Source organism: Zootoca vivipara, chromosome 5 (assembly GCF_963506605.1).
Source record: "Zootoca vivipara chromosome 5, rZooViv1.1, whole genome shotgun sequence".
Classification (NCBI taxonomy): domain Eukaryota; kingdom Metazoa; phylum Chordata; class Lepidosauria; order Squamata; family Lacertidae; genus Zootoca; species Zootoca vivipara.
Genome location: NC_083280.1, coordinates 9,351,742 through 9,377,393, shown reverse-complemented (window position 1 = coordinate 9,377,393; position 25,652 = coordinate 9,351,742). Strand labels below are relative to the sequence as shown.

Here is a 25,652-nt window from a genome sequence, read left to right as displayed (position 1 = left end):
CCGATTTTCTCCGTCACTACAAAAACCTTACAGGGACTAAGTGGGTTCAGTCCATTCTGAGCAGCCAGGAAGCAACCCCAAACAGCAATGCCCATTGCTTTGATCCTATCACACTGGCAATGAAGTCATTCAAAGCAAACAGCACAGTCTATGCCCATCAACCCCCTAAAAGTCCACCCACTCACTCGGCAACAGGCTGCATGGCAAAGGTAGGATTATGTCCTCTCAGGGCTCAAACATGCTGGGTGACCTCAATCGTTCCCCATAAAGCATTCTCTAGAAATAAAGGAAGTTGTTAGCTGTAGCAGAACCAGTGGGGAGAGAGAGATGGAGAAGGAGGGGACAAACAGCAGGGCTGGATTGCTTTTTGAAGTAGCTTCCGAAATATATCTTTATATAGAAAAAAACCCTGCCCTCTGCGACATGCAGAGACTACACAATGCAGCGGTGCCTTTTTAAAGTTCAGTGCTGCAAACGGCATTATTTATTTTGTGCACACCCACCCACCGCCACACAAAAAGCCAACCTGTTAGCTTGAAGAGATCCAGCTCTCTTCCCTGCTGTTTTTTCCAAGCCGCCACCATCGCTTCAGTGCAAAAGGTCCATTTAAGAAAACCAAACAGACAGAGCAGTTTTTTAAAAAGTGCCTCTAGACAGCCTTTTTTCACACAGCCTCTGGCAGGTCCTGCCTTGTTTTGGCTGGCTGGCTGGCTGGCTGGCGTGTCGCTGGTGGTGAGGCGGAGGAAGCAGGCAGCCTTGTGGGGAGGGCTGGTCTCTCTCTCTCTTTCCTCTCTTCTTCCAGCAGGGATGCACTGGCTGCAGAGTGACAATCCCTGGATTTGGGCTTAACAAGCGGTTTGACACAGGGGGCATCCTCTCAAGAGGGCTTAAGGGATATCCCATGGACTTTAAAGCATCCTGGTGCAAGGCTTAGGTAAGACTTCCTATAGGTGCATACTCTCCCTGAATTAACATTTATTTATTGCATTTATTGCTGCAATTGAAGACACCTCCACCAGGATGAATGGGTCTCTTTAAAGCATTTTTTTGAAGAAAATGTGGGGCCCTAATGAGCAAAGGAATTTAGGTATACTAAAAAAAACCCCAGACATTTTAGAAATGATAAACATGTGAATCCACCCTGTGGAGCAAGCCGTTTGCACTCTCTCATGTTCTCTCTCTCATGTTCTCTCTCTCATGTTCTCTCTCTCTCTCTGCCCCCACCAATTGCAAGAGCCTCAAGAAACTGTGTCAGTGGTTTTAGCCTGATCCCAGCTCCATAGCTGCCAAGTCTCCCGTATTCCCCGGGAAACCCCCGTTTTTCCACCTGTTCCCAGCTGAAAAAATTGGGTTTTTTTGTTTTTCCCCGGTTTATTCTGGCGCGACGGCTATTTTGGAACTGGGCAGAGCAGCATCAAAAGTCACTTCTGAGCATGCTCCGCCCAGTTCCAAAATGGCGGCAGCGCTACTTCCGGTCTGCTACTTCTGGTCCGATCCCTTATTTTTCAGGCAGGAACTTGGCAGGTATGCCCAGCTCACTTGCCATCCAGCAACTCTTTCACAAGTTTTTCCCCTGCCAGCAAGCAGGCCCTGGTCACGAGCAGAGGCTGCGTGAGCAATGTATCACCATTGTGGCTTTCTCTGTGTAATTAACAAGATAAGCGAGTCCCTGGCAGGGGAGGGTGCTGTAGACCCCCTGGGTGTGTTCCATGGACTCCCAGGGGTCCCCTGGACCCCTAACTGGGAACCACTGCTTTGGATAATTGAGTCTGAGACTGTTGTACGTAGCTTTAAAAAATATGGTTTATTCATCTATTTACACCTACAGTCTGCATGGAAGGAGTCCAGATCTTACAGCATGGTCATTTCAAGAGGGCCTGTTCCCCACAGCAGTGAAGCCCTGGAGTCCAAGGCACCTCTACCCCATCCAGCCTTCAGCCAGTCTGCCCAAGATGGATCCTATTCCTTCTTCTCCACCTTCTTCCCAGAGCATCTTGCTAAAAAAACTATTTTCCTGCCACTTAAAACACACACCCCATCACCTTGGCAACATCTGTCTACCCAGGCCAAAGGATTCCTCTAAGATGGGCTTTGTTCTTCACTAGCCCAGCCAGGCTGGTTTGCATAAGCCAGCTCAGGGATTCCTTGCTGGGCACAGTTCAGCAGCTTGGACTTTCATCCATATCCCAGTTAATCAAAATCCTACCCTCCCCCAATTTATAATGATACTTTTTCTACTTAGAAAAATGTCTGCACTGCTTAAGGGGGGGAATCTAATTATTTCTCCAAGGTAAGCATGCATTTACAAAAAGATTTTTAGCAAGGGTTAAAAACAGTACAATGAACATGTTTCTTAAGAGGAAGGGCTCTTACCTGGACTCCACCTGTTACAGTGAGGTGGTGTTGCAGGGCCGTCTTAAGCCCATCCAGCGCCCTGGCACTGGGTCCCTCCAGCGCCCCCCTCCAGAGCCTCTCCAAGGGCCCAGGAGTGCCAAGCGGACCGCGGCAGCAGCGGGAGGCCACCTCCGAGGACTCTGTGCTGCGCCTCCTCGTTTCCCCAGTGCTGGGTTCCGCTCAGTCAAGCTTCGTCACCAGCACGCACACCGCGGGATCAGCAAGAGCTGTGCGCGCGCTGGTGGCGAAGCTCGACTGAGCGGAACCCAGCGCTGGGGAAACGAGAAGGAGGTGCAGCACGGAGTCCTCGGAGAAGGAGTGCAGTCCTGGCCAGATCGCCGGAACCCTGCGCTCACTTGGCGCCCTTCCAGCGCCCTCCAGCGCCCGGCGCCGTGGTTCTCTGCGCCACTAGCCTCTATGGCTAGGACGTGCCTGTGGTGTTGTGTGCGAGCCTAAACCTTCAAGGTGTTTTACCTGTTCCCACCTATCTCCCAGAGCAATGCCGAACCCAGTCTCAGTACAGTCATACCTCTGGATACGAATGCTGCGGGTTGCATACAAAACGGGTTATGAACGCGCCAAACCCAGAAGTAACAGAATGGGTTACTTCCGGGTTCGGTGGTTCACGCATGCGCAGAAGCGTCGATTGATGTCATGCGCATGGGCCAAATTGCGACCTGCACATACGCAGAAGCGCAGACACGGGTTGTGTACTGCTCATGTTGCGAACAGGGCTCTGGAACGGATCCTGTTCGCAACCAGAGGTACCACTGTAGTAAAATCCCTTCCAGTGAAAACTGGGCCATCTAGTGTCAAAGAGAGGGCAGGCTTCGCCCTCGTTGCCAGAATCTTATCAAGCAGTCCTTTGGAGCAAATCTTGGCTATTCAAAAAGAGTTTTGGAATATAGATATAAGCTAAACATGCTCCCTAGCCCTGGTGATTCCAGCGATCAAAATTACAGGGAATTAAGCAAGCTTCTAATTGCTGGGTCCCACCCTGAATTCTGTTTCTTGGTTACAATCACAAGTGACAGAATGATGGAAAGGAGCTTGTGTGTCAATACTGGCATTCCACCAGGTCTTGAAGGAGATCCTCTTATCTCCAGACCCAAACCTCCTGTTTAAATGGCTGTGTTAACTGTTGCGCAATGTTTCAATGGGATTGTTTTACTGCGCAATTTCAGCTGCGGACATTTTAAAAAAAATGTTATGATGGAATTGTTTTATTGCATGTTTCTGTTTTGCAATTGACTTTATGTCAACTGCTTAGAAGCTATAATGACAATTAAGCGGTATATACAAAAACAAAGAGCAATAATAAAAGAGAGAACTTTTTATCTCTGCTCTGTGCTTTACAACAAACATGATGATTGGCTTCACAGCTCAGAAAGGTAGGCCACTCTTTGTTCAGTTTTACAAATGGTGAACTGAGGCTTGGAGAGAATGTCTTGCTCTAGGCTGTACTCCTAATGTCTTTCCTTGAGGTGGGCATTTAAGCCCAGACCCCCTAAGATCAGGGCAGTCTCGAGCAGGTCGCGTGCCCTGGTGCTGAGGGGCGGAGATCGCTCCGGTGCCCTCGCAGGGCGCAGCATGGTTTCCGCACGGCGCCCTGCCTACTGGCCCGGCGCCCTGGCTCACTGCACCACCGGGGGTCTATCTAGAGCCGGCCCTGCCTAAGATCACACAATCCTTAATCCTAAACATGATTCCTAAGGAGTCCCAATGAACTCAATGGGCCTTACTTCTGAGTCAATTTACCCAAACCCACACATGACACATTTCCAAATATTATCCACCGGCCTTCAGGGGCAGCAAAAGTTCAAAATCCACAGGAAAATAATTTTAAAACGCCATAAAATGCAGCCACAAAATCAATAGGGACTTGGATCATACAACAGCACTCCTCCCTTCTAAATACGGCATACCTGAGCACTTTTACTACGGTATGGAATAAATCTCACAGAACTCTCTGGTGTTTACATCTCAACAAAGCTGTTTGAGTTCCTACTGTAAAGAGGCATCAACATACCTGCCCGAGCCATTTTCTCTAGTTTTGCGCACTCCCGGAGGAAATTGTAGTAGGACTTCATTTCTCCTTCTGTTATCCGGACGGTGGAGAAAGGAGGGTTTTCACACACATGCTTCCTACATCTGTTACACCAAGAAGCCATTGAACAAGCCAGCACGAAACTGGCTATCAGACACCCGCCCCCTTACCATGCTTCCCTGACAGTCGTCAGCTTTTACTCATGCCAGCTTTCAATCCCTGCAGATGACTTATCCAGCTTAAGTTCATTCAAGGTCGTTTCAACGTGCAGAAATCTCCCCGATGCCATTGGCCGAGGCCTTGATAGGCTTATTGACTGCACTTACTTCCTCTCATTTGTTTTAAATATCAAATCCATGTCCTTTCATATGGACGGAAGGGGATGGCTGTGTGGGAGTGGCAACCTGGAGGACAGCTCCTTCCTGGCATGTTCTCCTTATCATCCATTGATCAGCTGAGTTCAGGGTGCACCTATACAAATACCGCTGTGCATCTCAAAAAGGAGACCATTGACTCTGACATTGCATCATTTCTACCTGGAACATCTATTCTCCACCCCGCTCTTGCTTGATAATGCATCATAAAGCTCGTGCTCTTCACCCAAGGACATTACAGCGTTTGTCTTGGCGTTGCATTCTGTCCTGGCCACATAAATACAATACGCGCCTCCGATAATATGAGGAGGAACACCTGATTCATTTTTTGCATCTATACAAAGGCCATTGTGCTGGAGCTGGAAAACAGGAGGGGGATGTGCAGCTGAAGAGGTGGGGTTATGCAAATAGGATGTTGGGGCTGCCAAAGAAGGGAGCTTAGGGACCCATCCCTGCCATTCATTCCTGTGGGGAAAAGCTTCCCATCCACCCTAGACAGATGATGACACTTTTCCCCCCCAGACATTGATCCCCCCCAGGTGTGTAGAGAACGCCCACTGAGACCACACACATGGCATGTTGACAGACCTTTTCCTAGTTATTTAGTGTCAGGAGTGAGCTGGCAGTAAATCACACCATGTAAGTGGGAGTTAACTCTTTATTAACTATCTGCACAGACTTGGCAGAGTGTCAGGCCTAATGAGCAAAGCAGCTCATCCCCGGTAGGTCTTGCCCCATGTGTCAGTTGCTGAGGCTAAAAGTCCCCGCCTCCCCATAGCCATCTAAGTCCCCTCCTCTCCAGGGTTTTCCCAACTAATGGGAGACTGTGCCTGTGCTTGCATCAAGAAAACCTCTCATCCCCCTTTTTCAAGCCTTTTCTGGTTCTGGGAGACCAGGGGGGAGGGGAGCTTGTGGCAGTAGAAGGGGGAAACCCCATGACTATTCATCTCTGCCTCTTCTTGGCCTCCCTCATCCCACGCCCCTGCTTCAGCCTCTGCCTCTGATTCTGGACTTCTGTCTGCCACAGACTCCCCCAGCTCACTGAGCATTGCTACCCCTGTCGCTGGGCATCTCAGCTGACAAGAGGGTTGTGCCTGTGGTTGAATCCATCCAGCAAAAGCTGCTGGCATTGACTTTTACTGCACTGTCTTCTGATTTAATACCATATGTCAGGGTCCAAAATAGCATTAGCCTGATTTGCTTAATGAGATTTTGTCACTGTCAAGATGGGCATTTTTCTATTCTATTCTTTTCTTTTTTTGTCATCACCATTAATTATCAGACTGAAGAGCCACTACTAGTTCAATTGAACTTTGCATCTGATGACATTTTAAGTTCAGTGGCACTTACAGTATGCTTCTGAATACCATCTGATGGAAACTGTAGGAGGAGAGAGTGTGCTTATGCTCAAGTCCTGCTTGCAGGATTCCCACAGGCATCTGGCTGGTCACTGTGAGAACAGGATGCTGGACTAGATGTTCTTACTGCCATGTAAATATGCACAAGTTGTTAAGTTGCAACCCTATTGCACATTATACTTGGGACTCAGCTCCACTGAATTACTTATTTATCTGTCTATCTGTTCCGTTTATATCCTGCCCAGGGCAGCTAACAACATAAAATCTGAAGGAAATTCATCCAGACTTGCCATGCATACTACGCCTGCTTAAATTCCACCTTCTGCAAAAAGGTGCCCTGGCATCGTTTGCCACCCTGTTCACGATGCAACTGAATTTTCTGTTAAAGAATGAAGAATCTGTAGGCAAGCTGTGATGGGATTTGACAACATCTGACAAACCCCCCAGGACTGCAATTTTGGCTCATGCAAAGCAGAGCGCCATGCAAAACAATGCAGAGGAAGATGGCTATAATGAGCCTTGTAAAACTTGTAGAAATTTGAGAGTCCCACTCAAATTTGCAATTATACATTACTGTTGCATAATAAAAAAATGGGTTTTGGCCCCTTGGCAAAAATTCATCATCTGGCATAAATTATGCTTTTCTTTTCTATGACCCCAAATGAGAAGCCATGGTAGCTTTAGATCAGGCATCCCCAAACTTCGGCCCTCCAGATGTTTTGGACTACAATTCCCATCTTCCCTGACCACTGGTCCTGTTAGCTAGGGATTATGGGAGTTGTAGGCCGAAACATCTGGAGGGCCGCAGTTTGAGGGTGCCTGCTTTAGATTATTAGCTGGGAACACAATATACTGAGTCACGCCAACAGCTCACTTATCTCAATTTTGACTAAACTGACTGACACAGGAGTCACTCTGCATTTTTGCCATCCCAAAGTACAAATAATTAGGGTTTGAATTTAGTTTATCTTTTGCAAAAGTTACATTGCACTTTGCCAGCGGTGACGTACTTGATCTCATGCAAGAAGTTCTGGCTTGAAGTAGTACCAAAGCTTATCCTACAAGGAATAATTCTGTAGAACTTGTTTCTTGCAAAGCTTATCTTATTTATCCCCTTTACAATTTATAGCACTTTGGATGAAAGTGTCTGGAACACAAAGCAAATTACGTATGAAATAGTGAGGATGATTGGTATATAAAAAAAAACCTGATCAGTTTCTCAAGCTTGTTGGAATGCAGAGCAATCTGTCATTAGTTTGTCTGCTGTGAGCTTGCAATGACAGGCAGGGAACAGTCATTTTTCCCTAGGCTTTTTCTCTCTCCACCTTATAACAGATCAATAGGACAGCTCTTATATATAACTCCGGTGCTTTGTTGACAGCTCCTGTGTAGCAACACCAGTATTGATTCCCTTCAGACATGCAAAGCTTCAGTGTCATTAAGAAGTGTAGCAGGTCTCAACTTCAAAAGCACAGGGAGAAAATATTTACAGTCCTTCTCTGTTGTTATAGGAGGGAGGTTTTTGATCGGCCAGGAGCAGCAGTAAATGGAGCCAGAGTAATCCCATTAAGAGGCTGACTTCAGCGCCAACACGTTGTTAAGTGTATTTTAAGCAACGTTAATGTTATGAAATAGGTAGTGAGCTGTCAGCAACAAGCTTAAAACCTGGATTTTAAGGACAGAAATAGATATTGTAATTTGGAACAGCAGCAAAATGTTGCGGTGTGAAGTGTTCAGGGTTCCTGTCAGGCATGCCCTCCATTCTGTTCCCTTCTCCATCCCTCACCCTAAAAGACACACATCATTCCTTGATTTACTGAGCAAAGAGGAAACCTGTGAATCAGAGGCTATGGTCTGCCTGTCTCCAAACAAACGATGAGTGGAAACCAGAGTTTGTTCCTAGCTTACAAGCTCAGGGCTTTTTTGGGAGAAACAAACCACACGTATAACACTAAGTCAGCAATGTGATTGATTAAATGGATATCCAGTTGTTTCCCAATCATGTTTTTCCAGGGGGGTACTACTTTTTCAACAACAACAATTAAAGATTTTTAATAATAATAATAATAATAATAATAATAATAAACCTACATCTCTGGAATTTTCCGGATACCAACAAATGCAATACCTTAAAATAATTTTAAGTTAATACTCGGAGGCAATAATGGCCGATCAGAGAGAAAAAATAGGTCCAGATTTCTATCTCTAGCATCCCTTCCCCATCTTTCTTTGGAAATTATTTCCTTTACTATCTTCTGCTCAGTCAATGTTTGGTATATTTGAAATCGCCACATCCCCCCACCCCACTCCCTGGCTCAAGTTATTACAGTCCCAGTGGAAGTTAATTTGGATTCCATCTTCCCCTCTCTCAGATTTTCAACCGAAAAAGCTTCTTAGTTATTGATACTGAAACCAAGGAAGGGCTTTGTGCCTGCCTTCTGTTTGCTAAGCCCTGCTTAGCTTCCTTTCCCCCTTGGGTTAAAAAACTATAATGTCCTCCCCATCCTTCTCACCTCACCCTCTTTAAGACCTCAGCTGAGCTCTGAAATCCTGCGCCAAGAAATGCTGAAAGGTGAAGCTTGAATGGCTCATGCAAGCTGGCAATATTTGCATGTTTTTCTTAATTTGCATAAATTGAGCCTACTGATCCTAATATTGGAGAGGAGCAGAAAGCTATGTTGAGCTGAAGACCTGGACAATTACTTCACCCCTCTATGACCATGAGGCCTATTTTTCCCATACTATTAATATACTATTACACCGGCAGAGATGGCCACTGCCTAGTCTAATTCTTAATATCACTTGTTAGCTACTTCTTATACCCCCCCCCCAAAAAGATCTCTCAAGTGACTTGCAACATTTTTAAGAGCCTAAGCAAAGGAAAAATGAAATTCATGTGCAATTCATAAAAATTCCACAATGCTGCCCCCAAAAGCAATAGCAAAATGCACAGCTAACAATGAACAACATCACCACAGTCTATCAAAAAGCAGGGGAAAGAGTAGGATTTTACCTGGCGCCGAAAAGACGTCGGCAAGCACACCAGGCAGCCCTCGCTGGACAGTGTGTTCCACAGACAGGGAGCCACAAACTGAAAAGGGCCTTCTTCTTTGTTCTCCTCCTCCAAGCCTCCCTCAGAGAAGAGCCCCAGATGAGGATCTAAGGGTCCAGGTAAGTTATTACTGGGAGAGGTGTTCCAGAAGATGCCTAACTCTGAATCCTTAAGAGCTATAAACTGTGAGAAACAAGCAAGCCATCAAAGCTGGAGACTCCCAGGATATTCTGCTCTGCACCTGCTATCAATTTTTTTTGCACTTTCACAGTGCAGTTGTGGGAAACATCTAGGCAGTGCTGGCTCCAGATTTTGTGGGGTCCTTGGGCAAGTTGCCAGCAGTGGGCCCCTTTCCTGACTGGGGCCACCTGCTTGCCGCTGTCTCCCCCTGCCCAGAAGGATAGAAGACAAGGCGAGCGAAGGCTGCTGCTCCTTTTTCCTTGCTCTCGCCTCTGCTTGCAGAAGGCAGGTGAACAAGCCAGAACAGCAAGGAAGAGGAGGAGGAAGAGGAAGAGGAGGAGCATGGCAAAGGGGATCTCTGGAAGGGTCAGCAATGGGTATGGTCCTTAGTGCTGACCTCCAACATCAACCCAGCAAGCGCCCATGCTTCTCCTCTTCTTAGATCTGTCCTGACCCCCGTTCCATTTTGCCTGCAGTACCCCCGATGCAGAGAGAGCTTACCCAAGCTGGAAGCTGTTGCCGCGGCTTCTTCCACATTAGCGCCAGAGGTCTTGTGCATCCTCTCTCTCTGCCAGAAAAATGGCTGCAGCACGCAGGGGAAGCTGCGAAGGTCTCATCATAACCCCCCAGCAAATGGGAAAATCATGCAGCCCTGCTGTAGTAGGCAGCAGAAGCAGCCCAGATGCGTCGCGTTTCCCTTGGCAACTGCCTGCTCCGCACAACTCACCCTCGGCTCCAAGGAAGGCTTTGTCAGAAGGTTTCAAAAACCCAGATCAGCAATTGGGAAGCCCTGGGCTCACTGCAGCTCATGAGCCTTCAGATGCTACAGTAACACAAGGAACATCCAAGTGACTTGGTCAGGTAGGAGATTAAATCCTGCGCTATTCGGTTTGACAAATTACATCTGAGAATCAGAGGAATCTCTTTGCATGCGTTAATCCCAAGCAGTCAGGGAAGGAAAGTGCTTGGGATGGGGGCAAATTGTCTCCCATGGCCCTATAGATGTTGCTGAACTACAACTCCCAGATTCCCTGATGACTGGCTGATGGGAGTTGGAGTCCAAAAGCATCTGGAGAGCCATGTGTCTCCCATCCCTGCTGTATTGTCTGGGCCCCTGAAGAGACAGAAAGCACTGAAACAGCCTCTCTGGTGAATCCCCCAAGGTTCACGTGTATTGAATAAATACATGCACAATTTAGAGAGGGGGTCAGTTTCCACTACTGCATGGTTCAGACCACAGATGACTCTTCTGCAGTAGCACATCTCTCTCCAGCTATTATTAGAGCAACCACAACAAATGTTCATCGTATTTTGAGCGCAATAATTAGTAGCACCCATACCTCCAGTTAAGAGCAATTTAATCATGAAGGTGTCCAAAAGAACAGGCCACTGGTGGAACCTTGCTGTTAATTTTTCCTCCCCGTCCTTGAAACCTCCTTGACTCCTTCCTATTAAAACCTCGACAGCAGCACTCCTGCCTGGTCTTCTTGCCTCTAGGAAGGCACAGAGGCACTGCGACTAATTATCATAACGAGGACAAAGCAAATGAAGCACTTAAGCTGTTCTTACTTCTTGTAGGATTGCCACTTATTTTCTCCCCCCCCCCCCCCGCCGCCTTTTTCTTTCTTTGGTCTTTGTTACTGACTCTGCCCCTGTGCTTTTAAAACAGCAAATGCCCAAATCAAGTGAGCGAAAATTTCCCTGTGGTTTCCTCTGCATGCTGTGAAAAGGTTCACCAGGTTGATTTCTACAGAGCAGGCTGCCGGTTGAAGCACAGGTGTGGGGGCCTGTTAAAAGGGGGGTGGGAATCAAGTGGCACCCAGCTCCCACTTCTGCAACAAGTGCCCTTGTCTCCTAAGAAAGAAACATGGATCGATGGGTGATGACTCAGCATCCATTGCTGCGGTGAGTCACTGCTTCTGGGTGACTTAACTGGCTTAACTGAGATCATTGTTTACTCTTCAGCACCAGCTTTTAATTCGGTGCTGCTCTTGGAGCCGACAGAGTGTAGGGCCAAAAGTGGAAACCACAGATGCATAGAACAATATGCAAGCTGACCTGAGCACATCCGTTTGTGCACAAATGCAGCACAATTAATAAAATACTTAGGCTCACACTGAGAATGTAAAGCGCAGCTGCTAATCAAGGAAAGGCGGAAAGGCGTGACATTGTGCAACTAGGCTTGAACTCTGCTGTTTTTTCTGGGACACAGCAAGGAACAATGATGCTGTATGAAACAAGACTATTAAGGATTGCAAACAAAGCCAGTTTTCAGGCACAGTCTACAGCTTTCAAGCAACAAATGTAACATAGAAAGAGAATTGAAGGGTTGCTTATAGTGCTGTCACTGCTGTGCGAACACATGAACACATAGCTGCCAAGTTTTCCCTTTTCTCGCGAGGAAGCCTATTCAGCATAAGGGAAAATCCCTTAAAAAAAGGGATAACTTGGCAGCTATGCATGAACAACAAGGCTTATGACGTAAGAAATTTGGGAGACCTTATTTTTGTTTCTGCTTCATCAAGTTAACAAGGCTATCACTCAAGAAACTGCAAACACACACACACGTTTTTCTGCCCTGAGATGAACCCAGGGAAAAAATCCAAGGTTTTCAGCATCATGCACTGAAAAGGTCAGCTGTGGTGGGCACCTATTGGCTAGCGTCTGTAAAGCCATTGACCTGTGACTCCTCCCCACCCAACTATCAGTCTTCCAACTATTTTTAAAGGGTTTGTGAATATTTTGGCAAGATTTATGCACAAAGTATAAATACAAAATATATTCTACGTGCTGTATCCAGAGCTAGCCCACTGAAATTAATCGAGATGGCTAACTTTGGTACATTTACTGACAAACTCGCCCATCCCCAGTTAATGGCCACAAATGGAGATTCTTGTTCCAGCCCATCTCTTCTCACTGCAAAGTCTTGGAAAGACCAGAATTAATGAAAAGAAACCAAGGACACTCAAACTAATCCAGAATGCGGCCGCTAGACTGGTGACTGGGAGCGGCCGCCGAGACCACATAACACCGGTCCTGAAAGACCTACATTGGCTCCCACCCAGTACGTTTCCGAGCACAATTCAAAGTGTTGGTGTTGACCTTTAAAGCCCTAAACGGCCTTGGTCCGGTATACCTGAAGGAGCGTCTCCACCCCCATCGTTCTGCCCGGACACTGAGGTCCAGCTCCGAGGGCCTTCTGGCGGTTCCCTCACTACGAGAAGCCAAGTTACAGGGAACCAGGCAGAGGGCCTTCTCGGTAGTGGCACCCACCCTGTGGAATGCCCTCCCACTAGAGGTCAAAGACAACAACAATTACCAGACCTTTAGAAGGCATCTCAAGGCAGCCCTGTTTAGGGAAGCTTTTAATGTTTGATGGATTTCTGTATTTTAATGTTTGATGGATTTCTGTATTTTAGAATTTCTGTTTTGTTGGAAGCCGCCCAGAGTGGCTGGGGGAACCCGACCAGATGGGCGGGGTATAAATAATAAATTATTATTATTATTAAGGACACGAGCTGAAGTGCAACTGTCCAAGGGCAAATGAATGTAGAAAACAGCACCGGGCATTACTTGCAAGCAATGCTGTTATTTTGCTCTTCCAATCTATGCAAAGAAGAGCCGCCTGGGCTTTTTCCTTAATAATAGCTTCACTCCCACCCATTCATCAAAGAGATATATAAATAAAAAGGGGTTGATTAACACCAATAAATGAAGCGAGCCATTTCTCCTGAATGCTGGCAAGGAGGAAGAAAACACTTGATATTTTTAACAATGCTATATGTGTACTGAGAAGGAGTAAAGTTGTTTGCAGATGTTTCTCCGTGCTCTAGATGCCTAGAGTGTGATCCTTGCTAGCCTGCCAAGTTTGTCATTTTGCATGTTGCTTGGAGTTGTACGCCTTGCAAAATTCTCCACCTAGGAAGAGTTATGGCCACTGTCGTTCGTTGTTAAGGGTTGCTGGGAGTTATAACTCTGTGCAGTGTAAACTGCGGTGCCCTGAATTCTTTGGGGGAAATAATTAGCAATGATTGCTAAATGATTGCAGGGGTTTTTGGTCCCTTCCAACTCTATCGTTCTATGATATGAGCTTTGAATGTTCTTTGAAAGTATGGTGTATGCATAGCTCATGAGAAGAGAAGAATCCTTGGGAAAGACCCTGATGTTGGGAAAGATTGAGGGCACAAGGAGAAGGGGACGGCAGAGGCGAGATGGTTGGAAGGTGTTCTCGAAGCTACGAACATGAGTTTGACCAAGCTGCGGGAGCCAGTGAAAGACAGGAGTGCCTGGCGTGCTCTGGTCCATGGGGTCACGAAGAGTTGGACACGACTAAACGACTAAACAACAACAAAATGCATAGCTTGAGTGGAAGGTAGTGGAAGGCAAGGAAGGCTAATGCTCTCCTTTTGTAGCCATTGGTCTATTCCAGGGGTCAGCAAACTTTTTCAGCAGGGGGGCGGTCCCCTGTCCCTCAGACCTTGGGGGGGGACAGACTATATTTTGAAGGGAAAAAATGATGGCCGGTGGCTGCTTACCTGTGTCTTGCGAGCGGCAGGGGCTGGCAGCAGCAGCGGAGGGACGATGAGCAGCGCGTGAAAGAGCTCCGGAGAGGGGCTGCTTAAAATGGGGGCTGCTCGAGCGCTGCTGCTGCTGCTGGCACCAACAAAGCCCAGCCCCCTTCCTCCTCTAGGCAGGGCGGGGAGAAGCCAGGAGGAGGGAGGGAGGAGGGAGAGGGAAAGAATGTGCGTGCTGGCGATCCACGCGGTGATTCCCGGACCGTCCACAGGCCGGATCCAGAAGGCAATTGGGCCTGATCTGACACCCCGGGCCTTAGTTTGTCTACCCATGGTCTATTCAAAATACTCATCTAATTTTCTTCCTACCACAGGGGTGGGGAAGTCCTCCAGGCCTCTCAAGTTGGCCCTTGATATTTCCCAGTCAGGCCCCACCTTCTTATCAGGCCACACCTCTCACTAGCCTTGGTTCACACCGTTCTTGAGTGGATATATATATATAGCCTTACTGTGTCTTAGAATTCTGATAACAACTCTTGTTTCCCTAGATGGAGGAAAGAGAAGAGTGTGTGGACACTACCCTACTGTACCAAGGTAAAATTTCCATTCCATGCTCTGACCACTTCTGCCTCTGGCCATGCCCAGCACTGGCATGTGGTCCCTAGAAGCCTGCTAAGAAGGCAATGTGGCCCCGAGCTAAAAAATATCCCCCCACACCTGCCCTGAAAGGTAAAAAGATGTAGATCTCAAAAAGTGTACGTAAATCCACCCTTGCTCTTGATCAGGAAATGCCACCCTATTCTCAGACCAAAGAGTTTTATGGTACCATTGTAGTTACTCTTTGTTTTCCTACTACCTTTGTCTCATTACAAAACAGGAAATATCCTGTGACAAAGACTTAAGAACATTGCATATCAATGTTCAGAACTTTCCCACATTAGGCAGAGGGCGGATCTAAACACAGGAAAAAACCCCGCTGTAAATAAGTCAGAAATTAGATCATTTTAACAAAAGGAAAAAATCTCTATGGAAAATCGTGTTTTAAAATGTCCTGCTCTCTAGCACCATCTGGTGTTGCATGCTTATAGTGCATTCAAATCACTGTTTCTTTACTAACATAGCTGAGTCCAGAGTCGCTTTTCTAACTCTAATTTACAGTGCAAAGGTGGGTGGAATTGGTTGTAAAGTCAAGGAGCCGTAAGCCTGAGCAGCCAAACCACACCACCCTCCTACTCAGAAAAGAAAACATCCTGTGACGATGAGTTCCACAGATTAATTGAGAGCAGAAGAACTGCTTTCTTCTGCAGAGCAGGTCACGGATGCTTCTAGATGAACTGCTGAACATTCATCATGTTTGCAGAGAGATTAGACAATGCTGGTTATTTAAATGAACATTCTAACATTCTCAAGGAAGGGTGTACACTCAGGATTACTTAACACAGATCACTTATGCCTTCACTGGTTAGTGATCCTCAGTATGTACCACACAGGACAGGAATGAAGCTGCTCCACCTCTGATCTAGTGGCCATCACAGTTTTGTGAATTAATTGGTTTCAAGCAATTATGGAATTGCTGGGAGGGGGAAGCAGGGACTGCAACAGACCTTATGAAATATGCTCTTGTAAAATAGTGCTTGCCGCTGCACTGAAACACATCACATCAGCCACCATGAAAGGTGCTCTTTTTCCTGACCTCTAATAAGCTGGTGCTGATTCAGCTATAACATGATTCATGGTTGACTGTGTCATTTGGGCTGGAGTATATCGCTAGCATATACTATTTAAAACACAGGCGACTGGTCCAGACAAAGAAAAAATAAATAAGGAGACTTTACAAAGTAGGTCCCTTCCAATTTTGCATAAGATGTGTACCTTTTCACATTGCATTTTGCACAACCTGTAAACCAGTCTTCTCCAATAGCCGTACTGCCTGTGGCTGATGGAAGATGCAGTGTAAAACACCCGGAGGGCACCAAGTTGGGGAAGGCTATTTAAAAACATCAGTGTACACTATTCAATTATTTAAGTTGTGATGGGTGTGAGAATGGGCTATTCCATGCTTACTGCCTCACACAAAATGTTCACGCAGTGACTAGGGCAATAACTGACATGCATTTTTAAAAATCACAAAAATAAACTGTTGATTTTATAGATAAGTGCAGGCAATTGCAAACGCCATGCATTTGCAAGCCTAAGGAAGAAGCTTATAATTAAAGTGGCAGGTTGTGAGAGGAAAATATGAATTCCTATGACCCACATTGGGGGGGGGGGTTAAACAAAATATCCTGGATTCAAAATGCAGATCAAAACTCATTCTCCAGCAAAAGAGAGAGAGCACAGTAGCAGAGTTTAAACTCACACAAGTCAAGCAACAGTAGAGAGTTGGGAATATAGGTTGTTAGACCCTTTTATCCCATTTAGTCCACTTGCAAACAGCACTCCTCTCTTTCTGTTACTGTGTTGTTGTTGTTGTTGTTGTTGTTGTTGTTAGGATATACTTCTGAGTAAACATTGTATAAAAGTCGATGGTGAGGATTGTTGAATACATAAACTCCACATAAACTCTGTGAAAGCAAATCAGGGTAAGTGCTCAATAAACAATGTCTCTGGAGAAGAACTGTGTGCCTTAGTTCATGTTTCAGGATCCTCTGCAAATCACATGGGTTTTGTGGCAGATTCAGGGATCCTCAGCGATCTACAGCAAACAAGTCAATAGGAAAAACGTCTTCCTAAAGTTAAGCCACTTTTGAAAGCCAATTAAGTTAGTCAATAAATTAGCCATTTGCAGGTGATTTTCTTTCATTCTTTAGCAAGCTGATAGCTCCTGTTTAAAGGAATTCCACAATGCAGCCAGCAGTCCATGAATTGCTTTCATCTTCTGTGCCCACTTTTTGATTTTTAAAAGCCAATGAAAGAGACATGCCAAACAACGTCCAGATGTGGTGAAATGTAAGCTGTCCATAGCAAATCATTTGGAAACAAGAGAATAAAACCCACAGCATTTACAGATCACACGTAAGGCATGTCTATGACAGAGTGGGCAAAGTTCAAAGACAAATTTACTACATACAACCCTTTAAATGGAACTGGGAGCTATTAAAATTGCTTCCATGGTGATTCTAGCTTAGTTCCCCCCTTTTTTTCTTTTAAAGAGCTGAGCAACCTAATTTAACATAATTAGGCCAAGCTTTAACTGCAGGCAGTGCATTAAATAGAGGTGCCTGAATGTGCTATGGGTCCCAGGTTAACAGTGGCACTGACATGGTTTGCAAAGACATAGAAAGGAATCACCACACAAATAACCTCTTGCTGCTCATAGAGGAGGCTAACAAAAGCCACAACTGCCTGGCTGAACAAGTTTGGGGTGCTGCCCAAACTTTGACATCACCCCCATCCTCAAACTTCTATTCCTCCCTTTGCATCTGTAATGTAAATGCAGTTATGACGTACTGTATGCATAAAATCAAAATTCACATTTCTCAAATAACCCCATCTCTCCAGGCACACAAGTGACTACCTCCACTAAAAAATATCACTCAAGGCTGCAGTTATCTAGTGATTACTACATTACATGTATGTGAACTCCCACTGCCAGTGTATCCCATGTGGCTCAAGGATGAGCAGCACTGTATCTGAAAGACAGGTTGGCCATGCATTTGCAGATACAGTAAGTATCTGTGTAGTGAGGGATGGAAGTGAGAGCTGGACCATAAAGAAGGCTGATCGCCGAAGAATTGATGCTTTTGAATTATGGTGCTGGAGGAGACTCTTGAGAGTCCCATGGACTGCAAGAAGATCAAACCTATCCATTCTGAAGGAAATCAGCCCTGAGTGCTCACTGGAAGGACAGATCCTGAAGCTGAGGCTCCAATACTTTGGCCACCTGATGAGGAGAGAAGACTCCCTGGAAAAGACCCTGATGTTGGGAAAGATTGAGGGCACTAGGAGAAGGGGACGACAGAGGACGAGATGGTTGGACAGTGTTCTCGAAGCTACCAACATGAGTCTGACCAAACTGCGGGAGGCAGTGGAATGCTTTGGTCCATGGGGTCACGAAGAGTCGGACACGACTAAACGACAACAAAAATCTGTGCTTCAAACACTACAAGGTCCTCTATACCAGGCATCCCCAAACTTCAGCCCTCCAGATGTTTTGGCCTACAACTCCCATGATCCCTAGGTAACAGGACCAGTGGTCAGGGATGATGGGAATTGTAGTCCAAAACATCTGGAGGGCCGAAGTTTGGGGATGCCTGCTCTATACTCTCTATTCCATCTTGTTTAGGAAGGAGTCCAGTTCCGCTGAAACTGGTGGGTCAAATACACACGTACTGGAGTGAAGAGAGAGGAGGTATACCCCACTGACTTTCCCAAATAGCATTCCCATTTGGACTTCTTGAGTGCTTATGACAGGACCGGCTACTACTACCCCCACTGCAGGTACAAAATTATTCTAAAAGAAAATGGTTATGTCCTCAAAGGAAAATGAAAGGATCTTCCCAAGAGAGTTCAAAACCAAATAAGGTTATTGAGACTTGCCCTATAAAGGAACTAGATATGGGTTTTGGAGTTAAGATAAAATGGACAGGGAGAGAATCTGTGGAGATGTCCCTTTATTTAACTGCTTCCAACCAATTGGTTCAATAAATGACTGATTAGGTCTACAGGATGACTCCTCTTTGTATCCTCTCTTTGAATGCTACAGGATGGAGATGTAAATTGGTTGACCCTGCATTTCTGCAACAACCAGCCCTTTGACATTATTGCCATCCAAGAGCATTGGTTACTAGAGGTTACTTTTATTTCTGCCCAGGATGAGCTCCCGATCCCATGCAATTTTATACAGTAGTTCTGCTTAGTGATTGTATACGTGTGTGTGTGTGTGTGTGTGTGTGTGTGTGAAATGTTGCCATTTTTAAAAGTATTTTGTTTATTTTAGATCTTGTATGAAATGCATTTGGGGGGGAGGGGGCTTGTTTAATCTCACTGTAAACAATTGGTACAGTGACAATAAAGTATTTCTATTTCTATTCATTTTAATTGCAATTTTATCCTACCTTTTCCCTCAAGGAACTCAAGGTCCTCTATCACTACAATTCATTCACACACAACAAAAACCCATGAGAGGTTAGGCTGAGAGGCAGTGGACAGGTATGGTATAATGTACATATGTTTTGGACCTACTTTCTTTTGTAAACTGCTTTGAATACCAGTTTGTGGAAATACATAAATAAAAAAGTAATAATCATTTTTGGATAAACAGCCTCATATAAAATAAATACTGTACTGCTTGGACACCCGCCCACTCCATGGCTTTGTGTGGATAGACCCTTTAATTTTTTTATTTAATAAGCTTGCCCTTTATTTCTCAAGTGCCCTGTACAAAGAGAACTACTACCAACCAGTACCTTTGCTTTCTAGCAGAAATCATCACTATTAGCTACTAGTAAAAAGACTACTTTGACTGTAGATCTCTGGGCAGGGCCTGCTTTTCTTTTTTCTAATTTGCACAAGCCCTAACAACATTAAGGACTTTGCAAACAAACAGGCAAATAAATGAAAGGGGTAGAAAGAGACCTGCTCAGAGCAAGGTTGGCATCAGAGGGTTGGCACTGCTGAGAACCCACCAAGATTCAAATAATCAACTCCATTGCTTATCCCTGGAGTCTCCTGGCACCATTGCTGCCTGCTCATGTTCCCTCTCCAAGTAAATGAGCAGTGAAAGGAACATGGAGGAAGAGAAGCAGCTTTCAACATCCATTGCCTCTCCCCCTGGGAGGTTGTCCAAAAGGAGAAACAACTGAATTGACAGCTGCAGCCAAGGTGAGGAAGAGGAGGAGGGTCCCATGGAAAGCAACTTTTTATTTAAATGTATATTGCATTTATATCTCATCCTTTCTCCAAGAAGCTCAAGGCGGAGTATATGGCCCTCCTCCACACTATCCTCAGAGCACCCCTGTGAGGTGGGTTAGGCTGTGAGGTGGGCCAAGGTCGCCCTACATAGTCGAGTGAGGACTCGAACCCTGTTCTCTCAGGTCCTAGTCTGACCCACCCACCCCACCTGCCTCGTGCCCACAGATGGGTAACCAGCGATAGATACAAAAGCTGTGTTTTCTTCAATATGATATGGGCATGTCATACAACACATTGCATCTTCTGATTCGAAATGGGCTCTTGTGGGTGGAAAAATCTCTTCCTTTGAATTCTCTTGTCAAATGCGCCAAGCAGGGCATCATGGCTCCCTTTCCAATGAGCCCACGGCATTACTGGGCTGTACAAGATGATGTGCATGCAGTAACCTCATTCAGGGGGGGAAAGAGGGAGCAGGAAAATGATCCATCTAGAATTCAAGGCTGGGGCTACCCTCCGGCTTCCTTATTCCAGAACCGCTGAAGCGGCACAGATGGCTAGGAGAGAGAGAGCACCTGCGCTTCGCTTCTGAACGTTTCAACTGGTTGCCGTTTTTTTAGCTTGACAAGACGACGCTTGTGGACGTGCTGCATTTCATAACCACCCCCCTCCTGCTCCCAAATGGCTTCGCCTTCTAGAATTCATCTGCAATAATTATTCATGCATGTGCAACCTTTGCACACATTCTGCAAATTTAGCTCAGTAGGACAAAGCCAAATTTAGCACGAAAGGTAACCTCCAGAACCTTTAGTTACAAACCAGAACCGCAGGGAATCGGGATCACACCAGGCTCGCTTAAGTGCATCACTTGCAACAATTAGCCAGACACAGCTGAACATTGAAAGTATCCAGCTAATTGGCGGAAGGCACCGACCATATTGGATGGCTCAAGGCACAGGAGATGCACGAGGAGGCACCACCCCGCCGTCCCTCTGGGCAATGCACAGATGTACCAGGATCCCACACTCGCACCCTCCCCAGGTGTAACACTGGCACACCAACGCTTCCTAGCCTTTGTGAATGAGCACCATGGCACCATCGCAGCCCTGCAGGGAGGAGATCCCAACACAAGTACACAACCACAGAAATAATAACAATAGGGAGATAAAAGAAAAAAGCAGGTAGACAGAGAGAAAGAAAGAGATGTCTTCCTTACCCACATGCGTGATGACCGTAGCCAGCCGCTGGCTCAGCTCCTGATGCGACATCTCTTCTTCTTTGAGCCAAAAAAGCATCTCCCACCGAAAAGACCACACAGCATCCAAGAGAGGGAGAGAGGAGGAAAGCGCTTACCCACACCCCACACCGCCCCCAAGATGTAGCAGGAGCGGCAGGCAGCTCAGCCACAGACACGGCGCCTGTGCCACTCCCACTGCGCGCAGGATCCTTCCCGGCTGCCGCCGCCGGGCTTCGTAGGTCTTACACCGGCTTCGGCATTGGCCGGCGCCCTGGGCACATCCTGAGCGCGCTGGCCCGCCCCTCGCCAGGTCCTCCCCAAAGCGCACAGGCGCCGCCGGGGGCCTCAACCTTCTGCCCCCCAAATCTTCTTGGCACACTGAACCCTGGTGGTGCCACTCAGCCGGCTGCCCTGCGCCACCATTCCTGGATTAATAAAAAAAGAGAGCTGTTCCAAGGGGACCCTAAGGCTGCAAGACTGGGAAGAGCAGGCAGCAGCAGGCTTGTACAAGGAGATCTTTTGGACCCAGGTACCCGGAATGCACCCCCCCGCTTCCCTTTTCTTAGGCAGAGGCATCAAGAGTCTCCCTCGCGCGCCCCCACCCCGTCTCTCTTCCTCCGCCTCCCAGCTCCACCTTTGCTATTAAAGGGATGGATGTGGGTTAGGTATTCAAGGCTGATGGCTAGGAAGAGACAGGGAAGAATGAGGAAAGCACAAATGTGATCGTGGATGCACGCGCTAGTGCGTGGGGAGGGAGAGGGAGAGGGAGAGAGGGAGAGAGATGCCTAGGGAGGAGCTCAGGATCTTCATCACATGTTTGCTGGCAAAGATAGACATGTAACACTTCTGTGTAGAAATAAAATGTTGATTGTGATGATAGCTAGCATGTACAGGGTGAGGCCTTTAAAAGAGGCCCTGTGGATACAGAGTACACATGTTCCACAGGGCCTCTTTTAAAAGACTCACCCTATATGTATCATTCATTCATTCATACACTGCTCTTCATCATAAGATCTCGGGGTGGTTCACAGAACATTGTAAAGCATTTAAAGTGTTTTGCATATATTGTTATTTAGACAACAGTGCTCTAATGATATTATTCCTGAAAATACATAAAATATACAAAAAGGGGCAGTCCTGTAACGTAGATCAAGTTGATCACACAGTCAACACTCATGTACACACACACTATAATGCAGGTAGGAAGGCTGGGGCAGAGTGACTTGCCTATAGCCATCTAATGAGTTCATAGCAAAAGTCAGATTTGAACCTGAAAATTCCAAGTTCAGGCAGGGACAGTCAATACGTTGCCCTTAGGATGCTGATGGACTCTAGCTTCCACCAGCCCTGGCCAGCATAGCTAATGGGTAGGGATGATGGGAGCTGTAGTCCACAACTGGAGAGCCTCACATTGGCAACGCCTCCACTATGCTATACGAGGAAACAGCGTGACAGCTGCATATACTGTAGTGGGTCTCTCACCTGCAGGAGAAAACACACTTATATACTGTATTTTTACATGAGAATCCCCCCCCCTTCTGCTGCGTGTATTGTCTGATTGTATTCCTTGGTTATTGAATTCAGGCTTCACACGGTATCAGTAATATATCTAGTTTTAATAACTAGTTTTAATAACCGGGCTTCTTCTGACTGTTTTTTGTGTTAGTGTCATTTTCGTGAGTATATTCTGCAACGTATTATTGATGCAATTATAGTGCATTAATTTATGTATTTGTATTAGACTGTGCACACATCATTTCACTTTAGTAGCAGCTCTGCAATGCTTCTCCAATGTTGCTATCTGGACTCTTGCACTACTCTATAGCTAGCTAGCACAACAAAATCAGGACAATAAATAAATCAGATCATTTGCGATGTTCAAAGTTACAGGATTTTTGGAGGAATTTATGGGACATGCAGTGATTGTACCCCAAAACATTTGGAGGTGCAGACAGTACTGAAAGCAGGATTCTGGAAGAGCCCTTAGCCCAGGTCTACAGCAGGCTTTTTTCTTAGGACAAGAGAAGAAAGGGAAAGAGAGTGGAAGTGGTATTGTGCTTAATGAAACTTCGTTAATTCACTGTGCTTGACCACAGCACACTGTGCTCCGGGGGTTATATCTACTGTAGCCCAACTATGGTTTTACTTTTTGCTTTACCCAGCATTTTACAGTATATTTTTGTACGTAAGCAAAAACGAGGGTAGCAGAACCAACCCTCAAATCTGCAAACTGTAATGCATGAAGAAATCCTAATATGTCAAATGACAAGCCACAAAAGTCATTGGCAGTGCAAACGAGGGGAGTAAGCATCATTTTGTACACTGTGCAGGTGACTGTGTATAAACCGGAACATGGTTATACAGTTTATCACAGATTACACCAGCACAGAGACTAATTTATGTCTAATTCTGCTCCCTGTTAGGGTAAACAAAGAGAAGCCTTATGCAAACATAGCATCCATATGCAGGAAATCCCATGGGACACCAAATTAATCATTTTCCCATCATTTAAAAATAAAACATTAATGTGATTCCCTGTGCACACTGAGGGATGCTCTCAAGGGGCTGGGTCAGGCTGGTAGCAATTTTTAGAAATGGGGGAAGAGAGAGAGAGAACTGACTGTTTGAATTGGGAAAGGTATATAGGAGCAAAACCTATCGGGTGGAATAAATTAAATAAGAGTGGAAATTGCAGATCAGGGCTGTCCAGAAGCAGCCCTGAGCTTGAATACATGAGAGGAGCAGCTGCCTTTGGATCCCCTGGGTATTTCCAGATGTCCTTCACAACAGCCATAATGGACAAAGAGCTCTGATCCCAATTTGGAGCCCAGCTGGTATGTTAGACTAGACGTATAAAAAATGGATAGAGCAGTTGATGAAATGGACAGTGACAATCACATTACAACCATATTTTTAAAATCATAGAATCTTAGAGTTGAAGGGACCCCAAGGGTCATCTAGTCCAACCCCCAGCAATGCAGGAATCTCAGCTAAAGCATCCATGATGGATGGCCATCCAATCTCTGTTTAAAAACCTCCAAGGAAGGAGAGTCCAACACCGCTTGTGGGAGTCTGTTGCACTGCTGAACTGATCTTACTGTCAGAAAGTTTTTCCAAATGTTTAGTTGGAATCTCCTTTCTAGCAACTTGAAGCCATTGGTTCGAGTCCTGCCCTCCAGAGCAGGAGAAAACAAGCATACTCCCTCCTCCATGTGACAGCTCTGAAGATATTTGAAGATGGCTTTCATATCTTCTCTCAGTCTCCTCTTTTCCAAGCTAAACATACCCAGCTCCTTCAAGAGCTCCTCATAAGGCTTGGATTCCAGACCCTTGAACATCTTGGTCGCCCTCCTCTGCAAATGTTCCAGTTTGTCAACATCCTTCTTAAATTGTGGTGCCCAGAACTGCACAATATCCCAGGTGTGATCTGACCAAGGCAGAATAGAGTGGGGTCACGAAGAGTCGGACACGACTAAACGACTAAACAACAACAACAATGACTTCCCTTGATGTGGACACTATACTTCTGTTGATGCAGCCTAGAATAGCATTAGCCCTTTTTTTTTTTGCTACTGCATCACAATGTTGAGTCATGTTAAGCTTGTGGTCCACCAAGACCCCTAGATCCTTTTCACATGTACTGCTAGTAAGCCAGGTGTCCCCCATCCTATATTTGTGCATCTAGTTCTTCCTAAGTGCAGAACCTTACATTTGTGGCTATTGAAATTCATTTTGTAAGCTTGCGCCCAGTTCTTCAATCAATTAAGGTCATTTTGGATTCTGCTTCTGTCTTCTGCAGCATTAGCTACCCCCCCCCCCCCCAGTTTGGTGTCATCTGCAAATTTGATGAGTATTCCCTCAATTTCTTCATCCGAGACATTGTAGGCCCAGGACAGAACCCTGCGGCACCCCACTTGTCACTTTTTCCCAGGATGATGAGGAACCATTAATGCAATAACATTACATAGTCATACAACAATACAGAACAATTGTACCATTCATATCAATATCAATTACACATATAGTCATATAGTTGGTCCAATCATATAGAAGAATAAAAATAAAATAAAATACCAAGAATGGTATACATAAATTGATAACTACCGTATACAAGTTACTGGCACCTCAAGGGATTCCTCCAAAATCTTCTGCATGTTGAGGGTTGTCTCCAGGCATGTTATAGCTGGGACAGTTTTGTCAGTTTTTCCATTAGGGCCTGGCTGTACCAGTTATTAATCATTTTCAAGTTTGCCATTGCTCAAGGCTTCACAATTATGATTCTTGCTGCCACAAAATAGTCAACACGTCCCCCTTCATGTACACACAGGAGTGATATCAAAGGGTTAGGTTTTATTATTAGGCTTGTTATTATACCAGCTTTGTGAAATATCATGGCCCAGAAATCCTGGACCACTGGGCAGGTCCACCACATAGTGCCAATGTCAATAATAATAATAATAATAATAATAATAATAATAATAATAATACTCCGCGCATTTGGCTGGGTTTTCCCAGCCACTTAATATATACGTTTGTATGCAATGTGGCCTAATATACACATTATTTTTTTGCAAAGCATTTTCCCCTAATACTATGCATGCATTAGTAAATATAACACACATGTTATTTTTTACTAATGCATGCAC

At 45.7% G+C, this 25,652-nt stretch overlaps 1 protein-coding gene across 3 annotated transcripts in view; it reads right to left on the bottom strand.

Annotated features, from left to right (window-relative positions):
- MCF2L2 (MCF.2 cell line derived transforming sequence-like 2) overlaps positions 1-21,185 on the bottom strand; it is a 198,808-nt gene extending 177,623 nt beyond the window's left edge. For 2 of the 3 annotated variants that reach the window (XM_060274348.1, XM_060274349.1), the window contains exon 1: positions 20,986-21,185. In XM_060274348.1, the coding sequence (XP_060130331.1) occupies positions 20,986-21,064 (79 nt within the window). In that variant the 5' untranslated portion in view covers positions 21,065-21,185. Of the gene's footprint in view, positions 1-526; positions 707-20,985 lie in introns of those variants that run through there. The other variant, XM_060274350.1, reaches the window with a different exon arrangement.
- Positions 21,186-25,652: the final 4,467 nt, after the last annotated feature.